This window comes from Grampus griseus (genome assembly GCF_964374135.1).
Source record: "Grampus griseus genome assembly, chromosome: 2".
Classification (NCBI taxonomy): domain Eukaryota; kingdom Metazoa; phylum Chordata; class Mammalia; order Artiodactyla; family Delphinidae; genus Grampus; species Grampus griseus.
In genome coordinates this window covers 116,451,725-116,461,781 of record NC_139018.1, presented here as the reverse complement: position 1 = coordinate 116,461,781, position 10,057 = coordinate 116,451,725, and the positions used below count along the sequence as shown (strand labels likewise).

The 10,057-nt window shown below is 53.1% G+C and overlaps 1 protein-coding gene across 1 annotated transcript in view; it reads right to left on the bottom strand.

Moving 5' to 3' along the window:
• Positions 1 to 379: 379 nt before the first annotated feature.
• The window catches only part of CCDC33 (coiled-coil domain containing 33), a gene marked incomplete at both ends in the record, with an annotated part of 116,841 nt that continues 107,163 nt past the window's right edge, over positions 380 to 10,057 (bottom strand). Inside the window, 9 exon segments of the mRNA XM_082649415.1 lie at positions 380 to 535; positions 1,398 to 1,511; positions 2,489 to 2,610; positions 3,172 to 3,250; positions 3,633 to 3,799; positions 4,814 to 4,904; positions 5,000 to 5,131; positions 5,331 to 5,419; positions 5,633 to 5,798. Coding sequence (XP_082505541.1) covers positions 380 to 535; positions 1,398 to 1,511; positions 2,489 to 2,610; positions 3,172 to 3,250; positions 3,633 to 3,799; positions 4,814 to 4,904; positions 5,000 to 5,131; positions 5,331 to 5,419; positions 5,633 to 5,798 — 1,116 coding nt within the window.

Sequence of the window (10,057 nt, the reverse complement as noted above, 5' to 3'; positions counted from 1 at the left end):
AAAAGGGATTTCAGATATGATAGATGTTTGGGTGCAGGTAGGAAGTTCCAGCCTCTCACACCAGCTCGCCTCTGGTGGTCTCAGTTCTTCCAGAGACCTTGACAGGCCTTGTCTCCCTGGATCCTGCTTTGGAAGGCCTCTTCTCCCCCACCCCCACCCGCCCCCTGTCTGGGGTCCACTATGGCCTCTGGCTCTCCAAAGATGGTAGCTCCTGGGACAGGCAGGAGGCTACAGGGCTACAGCAGAGGACCCAGGCCCAGAGTGGGGTCTGGAAGGAGGAAGCTAAGGCACCCCAGGCTGCCCTGCTCAATGAAAGAGGTGCATGTTCACTGACCTCAGCGTTTAATAAAGTCATTTTAGGGAGTGGGGCTGAGAGTCCTCAGTACACAGAGAGGGAGGCCTGCTCCAAGACTGAGGTCTGCCAGGACTCAGTCTGCTGGGATTTAGAGAGATTGTTGAGCTTAGTCTCTGAGCTGGGCATCAAGGGGTCCAGCTTGGAGGGTCGCCTCTGGTTCTTGGAAGGGGTGGAGGGGTTCTGTGGTGGGCAAAGCCAGACGAAGTGAGTATGCCCCTGTCCCCAGCAGGGTGACTCAATAAAATGTATCTTGCCTGGCAAGTCATGCCTCAGAGGATCCAAAATCCAGCAGGCCATGACTTCTCAAAGATTTCCAAACCCATTTCACCACAGCAGGTCACACCTGATTTCTGCCGAAGTCTCCAGGGCTCAGCGGGTGAGTTTGCAAAGGTAGCCCTGTGTTCCACACAGTTCCCCCATCCTTTTCAGGCCTTTCCAGCAGAGTACTGATGGTTCAAGAGCGGAAGCCATCAGGGGGTTTGCTTTGGGGGGCTGGGGGGCCCAGGGCTGAGCTTGAGCGACAGTTGTGAATAAACCTATTTGTTCTTGGGAAGTTGGCAGTGTTTCTCTCTGGCAACATGCCCCCACCTCTGGCAGGTCTGCAGTACTGCAGTGGCCCAAGAAGTGCGTGTTCATGGGAGAATCTTAGGCACGGTGGAGTGGAGAGGGGACCACAGCTACTCTACCCATGAGCAAATCCAGTCCTAAAGTACAGCCAGTGCCACAGCATTCGAGGAATGCCCCTGTGGGCAAACTGTCCACCACAGCCCCTCCTTTTTGATACTCATCACCACCCGAAGGGGAGGGGGTGTCTTGGCAGGGTTCTCTATTCCCCTTAGACAGGCGGGGGATTGAGATGGGGCAGGGGTTTTGGCTGGTAACTGAGCAGAAGTTGAGCCCAGGTCTTCTGACTACCAGCCAGGGAGCAGGGCCCCCTGGACAGGTTTTCACAAGGTCCAGTGACTCAGGGAAGGGGTGTGTGTGTGTGGCTGCCAGACCCACCCCCCAAACCCCACAGAGCTCCTCCAGAGGGATCACTCACGGACTCATCTGTGATGATTGTGTTGGAAGGGGGCCTCAAGCCGTACTCTTTCTCCTGCAGCCGTGTGGCCAAGTCCTGCTTCTCTCGTCCCCAGCGTCGAGCTGAGTCCTCTAACTATAGACATGAAGAGACACAGATGGAGAACCACTGGGCAGCAGCGCCCGTCCCTGAGAGCTGGGACAGCCCAAACCTCAGCCTGCTCTTTGAGCAGAAAGCAAAACCCTGGGCAACGTGGGCCTGCTACCTTCCCAAGAGACCTCAGGATAACAAGGGTGGGTGGACAAGCGACAGTTTGAATACGACTGATGGACCTTCTCTGGGTTCCACCAACATACGGAGCTCCAACACCGGTCACGATGAGCCCTGACCCTCCTGACACGCAGAGTCCCGTCAGTCCTCAACCATAGAGCTGCAGCGCTCCCCACAATGAGCCCCAACCCTTCTCAAACGTGCAGCCTCGGCCGTGGTCACAGAGGAAGCCCTGACCCCCTTCACACACAGAGCCCCAGCCCTTCTCTAACACGCAGCTCTGACTCTGGTCACACACAGAGCCCAGACCCTCCTGAAACACAAATCCTTGACCCTGGTCACAAAGGGAACCCTGATCTTGGATGTAGACCAAGCCCAGACCCTCCTCACACAGGAAGGGAGTCCTGACAAACACCGATCACCAACCCGACACACACGGAGCCCTCACCCTGATCACACACAAAGCCTCGGTCCTCTTCTCACATGGAGCACCGATCCTGGTCACAGATGGAGCCCTGACCCTGGATGCAGACTGAGCCCCGACCCTCCGTACCCCCTGAGTCCAAACGTGGTTAAACAGGGAGCCCTGACACTCCAAATACAGGGAGCCCCAATCCTGGTCAAAAATTGAGTCCTGACCCCCCCTCACACGTAGAGCCCTGATCCTTTCCAAACACAGAGCCTCGACCCTGGTCCCAAATGGACCTCGACCCTCTTCAAACATGGAGTCTGGACCCTCCTCACACACGGAGCCCCGACCCTTCTGAAACACAGAGGCTGAGCCGGGTCTCAGGCTGAGTGGTGAGGCTACCTGGCCTGTGTGAGCCCTGCAGCTCACCTACCTGGCTTTCCAGGGAAAGAATCCGGCTCTGAGCGCGTTCCAGCTTGGCTAGGAGGTTAAACTTGTCTGAATTACTGGCAAGAAGATCCTGTGGGCAAAGCAGAAACTCACACATGGTCCCCACTGGGGGCTGTAGCTATGTGAGCTCAGGAGGCCAGGTGACACTGAGGGAGAAATCAGCCAGGTCTGAGTTCCAAATTCAGCTCCCTGACGCAGAGCCTCAGACCCAGGGCCAAAGACCCTGAGGCCAACGAGCCTCAGAACCCTGCCCGGAGTTTCAGGCCTGGCATGTGCCTTTTTCACAGTTGTTCCCCCCACGTATTTTGACTGTATGAAATTTTTGCACACCAATTTTTAAATGTAAAATGCACCAGGGGGCACTAGGTTAGTGCACAGAAAGGAATCTTGAGCTGGGGGTCATATTGTAAAGTGAAGGATCTATTTGTAAAGCAAGGGTTCCCCGTCCTCCACACTTTACATGGATGTCCATGCATCAGGTGTGCTTTCAAACAGAACTCACCTCCTGTGAGTCCTGGGATGAAGAGAAAAACTCTCCTGTGCCCAGCCCACCCCGCTTTTGTAATTCCAAATGTTCTGTCTTCGGGTTTGCATAAAGCAGGAGCACCTGTAACAGCCTCGGAGGTAGGGAGGGGCCAGGGACACCCACCTATGTGGGCAGGGTACCCTTGCAGTGGCCTGGACCATCTGTCTCTTGCAGCTTCTCTGCCAGGTCTCCTCTTGTTCCCAACTCCCCAGGGTCCACCTGGGATGGGGGAAAAGGGCTCTCCAAGGCGGTACCACTCCCAGGAAACGCTCCAGAATGGAGTTCTGAGAGGCCTGTTTGGAGCCCAACTTCAGGGCAGCCAGGTGGCAAACGGGGTCAGGGGTCAGCTAGGGACTTGCTTTCTCTCCCAGGATGCTAAATGAGGGTAAGGGTGAAGCTTTCAGACTCCTGTGTGTTCCCAGGGGAAAGGAGCCAAGGCCTGAGAGCCAGAGGCTCTCCGGGAGACTCCAGGCACATTGGAGACCCTGGGAAACCTTGCTCCTGGTCTTGGGTTTCAACTTGGATTGTGCCTGAGTGATTTCTGGGTGCCTGGTGACCTGCGCAGGCAGGTCCAGGCCAGAATTGTGCTGGTGGCTCTTACCAGCAGGGCCTGCTGCTGCAGAACGATGGGGGCCGACTGGTGGCGGTTCTTGTCCAGCTCTGCCCGCAGCCTCGAGTTTTCCGCCAGCAGCATTGAGTAAAGGTCAACAGGCAGATTCTCTCCCGTTGGACCCGGGGGAAGGCCAGAGGCTGAGAGCATGGGGAAGGCTGTGGAATGTGGCCATAGATGTTCATGAGATGGGCTTTCCTGCCTCCCTGTCCCTGGTCCAATCTGCCTCAGCGTTTTACTTTTTTATGCCCCTCCTCTGCTCCCAAGCCTTCAATGGCTCCCTACTGCCCCTGGGATCAGGTCCATACTCCTCCTCAGGCCATCGTTCTAGGCTCTTTAGAATCTGACCCCAGTGTTCTCTCTGATCACTCCCCCACCATTTGTCCTGGGTCTGTTTCAGCTCCTCACCTCTATTTTCCTCCCTTGTCTGCTCCTGGCATCGTCACTCCCCAGGCCTGTGCATGGCTGTTTCCCCTCCCTAGGTTGCCTTCTCAACTCTCACCCTAAGCTCAGGGTTCCTGAAAGGTGGGCCCAGCTTTCATTGTTTCTTAAAGACCTTCAAAAATGCCCCCTACAGACACCCCCATGCGGTGAAGGCTGACACAGGGCTGGGCTCACGGGGGTCCCCAGGGAGGTGGCACAGAAATCCTCTGGTTGGGCTGGCCTGATGCGGGGTGACCTGGTTCTTTCCTGCTCATCAGAGCTGCCTCTCGTTGGCAGTTCTAGGTGGCTTTGGTTAACATCAGCGGAGAAAGCAAATCATTGATTTAACCAGAAAGTTTTTGTGTGTTTTATAGAAGCAGACTCTTTGAAGACACAGGGAGATGAGCAAATAATTTGAAGGGTCCTGGAGTTAAGAGGTTGGGAACCGCTGCCCCAGACAGCCCCTCTTTGCAGGTAGCCCATCTCTGCTCGCTCTAATCTCAGAGCATATTCTGGAAGGTCTGAGCCTCTTTCTAGCATGGCTCACACACTGTGTCCCCTCCATGTGTTCTGAGGGACTCCATGGTAGGAGAAGGGAGCTTGGGGGACCTCTGGAAGTGCTCAGTACCTGATTGAGTACTGAGGGGACCTAGCACCCTCTGCTGCAGTTTGAAGGTGCTCCTGAAACTGAGAGGCTCCAAGAAGGCAGGGCCTCCAGGGATGGGACAGAAGCCGGGGAGCAGACTCACAGACATTGGGCTTTCCCTGCAGCTTGTTCTGCAGGGGCTCGTTCCTCTCCCGCAGCTTGTCCTCCAGCACACACTCCATCTTCTCAATCACCTGGAGGGCAGAGCACAGAGGCTGGGATGGCCTAGGGGCTCCACACCTGCCCGTGTGTGGCTGGGCCTGGGCAGCCTGGCCCTTAGGGCACCTGCCTTCTCCTGGTGCCTCACGGTCTCCTCCAGCTCCTTCATCTGCTGCAGTTTGTCCTGGTATCGCCTCAGCAGCGCCGCCTGTGGCTGCTGAGCCCGGTGCAGGAGGAGCAGCTCCTTTTCTCTGTCATTCTTCTGATGGTGGGGGAGGGAGGGGAAACGGGGGAAAGCAGGGGTGCCCTTGACCCTTAGGGTCCACCCCAGGCCACTCTGTTCAGTCCTCCACTGCCCTGGCCCCCTGGCCCCTACGTCCCTCTCCCTTCCAGCCGCAGACGCTTCTCCAGACGCTTCCTCCCGAGCCCCCTTCCCCTCTGCCCTCCAAGCCCAGGCTCACTCGAATCAGCTCATTCTGCAGATGCTGCACCTTGTCCCTCAGCTTCTTCATGTCCAGCTCACTCAGCAGCAGTTTCTGCTTCATGGACGCTGGTGGAGGAGGAACTGGCTCAGGGAGGAGGCACCTCCCAGTTCAAATCGGCATGGTTGGGGGGTGGGGGGGTGTCTCTCAGTCCTGGGGCTTGACACAGGACTGGACTCTCAGTTTCCCATCTCAGAGAGGACCCAAACAGGCTCCTACTAGCCTGTGTCCTGGGAAAGGCTCCTGCCACCCTGTTCCCTCGGTGGCCTGTACGCCCTCACCCAGGTTCTGGGCTCTGTCAGTGATGTCTGGCTCCTCTTCTACCCCCTCCTGGGTCAGCTGGCTCCTCAGCATTTGGTTCTCTGCCTCCAGGATGCTGGTCTGTTTCCGCAGTGACAGGATGTCCTCTGCCATCTTCTGCATGGCCTGCCGGTAGCTGTTCATCTCCTGTGTACCCCAGAACTCAGAGATGAACCCCCAGCCCCACTGTAGCCCCCCCCAAATATCTACACCCACACCTGGAAGTCAGTGGGTCACTTCCAAGGCCAAAGAACAGAGAGAATCCCAAGCTGTGCTCTCACGTCTTAGCAGCTCCTTGGAGGGGTGGTCATGACAGGATTTTCACCCCTTCTGGCCGTGTGAGAGCAGCTGCACAAATGTGCTCTCCTGGGGGTGACACGTTTTCCCGGGAGGCCAGCTAAGGGCGACCCAGGATTCAGACACTAGGTGAGGAGGCCCATGAGCGATGGAGACTTGAAAGGCTCCAGGGCCAGGTTTCCAGGGCCAGGCTAAATCAGGGCCATTTCTCCACCTTTTCCTTTCTCCTTTCTCCCTTCTCTAATCCCTCTTCTTCCTCACGTCACCGAGAACCCAGGGAAGAATCTCTCTGAAATCTCGCTGAAGGCTTCTTGGGAGCCAACCCTAGGCACCAGCCTCCCAAGCAGCCCAGGGGGCGTGAAGGGACACGGCGTAGGTAAGCCCGGGAGATCCAGAAAAGGACTCAGGGTCAGGGTTGGGATCCAGCTACAGGATCTAGGCTGTGAGGTGGGGACGGGATGCCAGGCTCTGTCACTAGGTTAGGAGTAACAATAATACTAATATCTGGTGTTCATTGAGCATTTACTAGGTACCAAGTCAGGCCCCCCTCCTTCATTTAGCTTATGAAGGCGGATACTATTATCATCCTCATTTTACCGACGAGGAATCCAAGGCCCAGAGAGGCGAGTAGCGTGCTCAGTCACAAAACTAATGAGTGGCAGCGTCGAGGTCTGAAATCCAGGCCTCCTGCCACTTGAGTCCGTGCTCTTAAACGCTGCGCAATCCTGCCACGATGCCCCCATATATGGAAACTTCACAGTATGTTGAGAAGTGATGAAAGCAGGTTACTAAAAACAATTATGATCTCAATTTGGGAAAAAAAATTCATGTTTGCCCTTGCGTGTGCATAGGAGAATTAATAGGCTATATTTACACGTACTTGTATCATAATCAGAAATTCCCTATTGTTATTTATAAAAAGTTTTGGAAAGGGAGTTTCTTAATATAAATAGTACCACAAAATATAAAAGAGGGACTCAAAATGTGAAGCCAGGAAGCTCGGTAGAGGGGGAGGAGGTAGGAGCTAGGTTTGGGGGAGGAGTGGGAGGAGGGTAGCGAGGCCAGCAGGAGCTTCCTAAGCCCTGTCCTTCCTGAGACTGTGAAGGTCTTGCCTGTGGGGGGTGGGCCTCCTAGGCCTGGCCAGAAATGGGCTCCCAAGTCCTCAGGAAGCAGAGCTCTGTCCCCAACTCCCACCTGGGCCCCATGCTGACTGAGGATGTGGCCTGGCTCCCAGCCACTGCCTTCAACCTGCTGCATGGTGGGCCACTGGCTGCCTGGGGAGGGGTTTCCAGACAGCAGGGGCTCATCAGACACCATTTGTCACCTGCTGCTGTCTAGCCTTCTGGCTAGACTCCCTCTAAATGGTGCCAGTGCTGGGCCCATCTCCCCAGCACCTGCCCCAGTCAAGTTTCAGGTCTTGGCTCCTCCAGATCTGCCCATCTGGTGCCCTCAGACAGCTTCATTTACTAGGACACTCAGCCCAGAGACTGCACACACACAGGGCTTTGTGGTCAGGACTCAGAAGCCCAGCTTGGCCACTGACTCACTGAGTGAGCTTGGACAGACCCCTTCACCTTTCTGAGCCTCTGATTCCTCTCATGGGAGAAGCATGGAGTATCTGGAAGCTCAGAGTCAGTGTGTGTGGTTCAGGGCCCCCCCTAGGGCAGACATGACTTGGAGGCAGTAGTTCTCATCCCACCCCATTTCTGTTCTAGTGCCAGCTTTAATCAACAGGCCAGACCCCTTTCTCTTCCTCCTTGCTACCCTCACCCTGGGTTCCCTTGCTCTCTCCTCTGCTCTGCTCTACATCCTCAATTTATAGCAGCCCCTTGATGGACAGGGATTTGGGAGGTCCAGTAGACTGTCAAGAGGAAGCACATGATATTTTTGGAAAGGGAATTCATCTCTCCTTTCCCTCTCCAGCCTAGTTCAGGCTCTTATCATGTCTGCTCTGTACAATTACATTAGTATCCAAATGGGTTTCTTTGCTTTAGGGTTATCTTTTAGAGGAGCACACCCTCGTCCAAGAAAACATGTTCAAGGATGCTCCATGCACTGCAGTTTATGGTTTTATTCTAGGGCACGCTGAGTCACTGGATACAGGCAGTACTTACAAAGAATGACCTAGATTCAGAAAGATTTGTTCGGGATGGTGGAGTAGAAGGACATGTGCTCACTCCCTCTTGAGAGAGCACCAGAATCATAACTAACTGCTGAACAATCATTGACAGGAAGACACTGGGACTCACCAAAAAAGATACCCCACATCCAAAGACAAAGGAGAAGCCACAATGAAATGGTAGGAGGGGTGCAATCACAATAAAATCAAATCCCATAACCGCTGGGTGGTTGCCTCACAAACTGGAGAACACTTATACCACAGAAGTCCACCCACTGGAGTGAAGGTTCTGAGGCTCATGTCAGGCTTCCCAACCTGGGGGTCCGGCAACAGGAAGAGGAATTCCCAGAGAATCAGACTTTGAAGGCTAGTGGGATTTGATTGCAGGACTTTGACAGAACTCGGGGAAACAAAGACTCCACTCTTGGAGGGCACACACAAAGTAGTGTGTGCATCAGGACCCAGAGGGAAGGAGCAGTGACCCTATAGGAGACTGAACCAGACCTACCGGCTAGTGTGGGAGGGTCTCCTGCAGAGGTGGGGGGTGGCTGTGGCTCACCACGGGGACAAGAACACTAGCAGCAGAAGTTCTGGGAAGTACTCCTTGGCGTGAGCCCTCCCAGAGTCCTACATTAGCCCCTCCAAAGAGCCTATAGCCTCCAGTGTTGGGTCGTCTCAGGCCAAACAACCAACAGGGAAGGAACTCAGCCCCACCCATCAGCAGGCAAGTGGATTAAAGTTTTACTGAGCTCTACGCACCAGAGCAACACCCAGCTCTACCTACCACCAGTCCCTCCCATCAGGAAGCTTGCACAAACCTCTTAGATAGCCTCATCCATCAGAGGGCAGACAGCAGAAGCAAGAAGAAGTGCAATCCCGCAGACTGTGGAACGAAAACCACATTAGAAAGATAGACAAAATGAAAAGGCAGAGGACATGTACCAGTTGAAGGAACAAGATAAAATGCCAGAAAAACAACTGAATGAAGTGGAGATAGGCAACCTTCCAGAAAAATAATTCAGAATAAAGATAGTGAAGATAATCCAGGACCTCGGAAAAAGAATGGAGGCAAAGATTGAGAAGATGCAAGAAATGTTTAACAAAGACCTAGAAGAATTAAAGAACAAACAGTGATGAACAATACAATAACTGAAATGAAAAATACACTAGAAGGAATCAATAGCAGAATAACTGAGGCCAAAGAACGGATAAGTGACCTGGAAGACAGAATGGTGGAATTCACTGCCGCAGAACAGAATAAAGAAAAAAGAATGAAAAGAAATGAAGACAGCCTAAGAGACCTATGGGACATTAAACACAACAACATTCGCATTATAGGGGTCCCAGAAGGAGAAGAGAGAGAGAAAGGACCTGAGAAAGTATTTGAAGAGATTATAGTCAAAAACTTCCCTAACATGGGAAAGGAAATAGCCACCCAAGTCCAAGAAGAGCAGACAGTCCCAGGCAGGATAAACCCAAGGAGAAACATGCCAAGAAACACAGCAATCAAATTGGTAAAAATTAAAGACAAAGAAAAATTATTAAAAGCAACAAGGGAAAAACGACTAATAACATACAAGGGAACTCCCATAAGGTTAACAGCTGATTTCTCAGCAGAAACTCTACAAGCCAGAAGGGAGTGGCACAATATATCTAAAGTGCTGAAAGGGAAGAATCTACAACCAAGATTACTCTACGCAGCAAGGATCTCATTCAGATTTGACGGAGAAATCAAAAGCTTTACAGGCAAGCAAAAGCGAAGAGAATTCAGCACCACCAAACCAGCTCTACCACAAATGCTAAAGGAACTTCTCTAACTGGGAAACACAAGAGAAGAAAAGGACCTACAAAAACAAACCCAAAACAATTAAGAAAATGGTAATAGGAATATATATATTGATAATTACCTTAAATGTGAATCGATTCAATGCTTCAACCAAAAGACACAGGCTTGCTGAATGGATACAAAAACAAGACCCATATACATGCT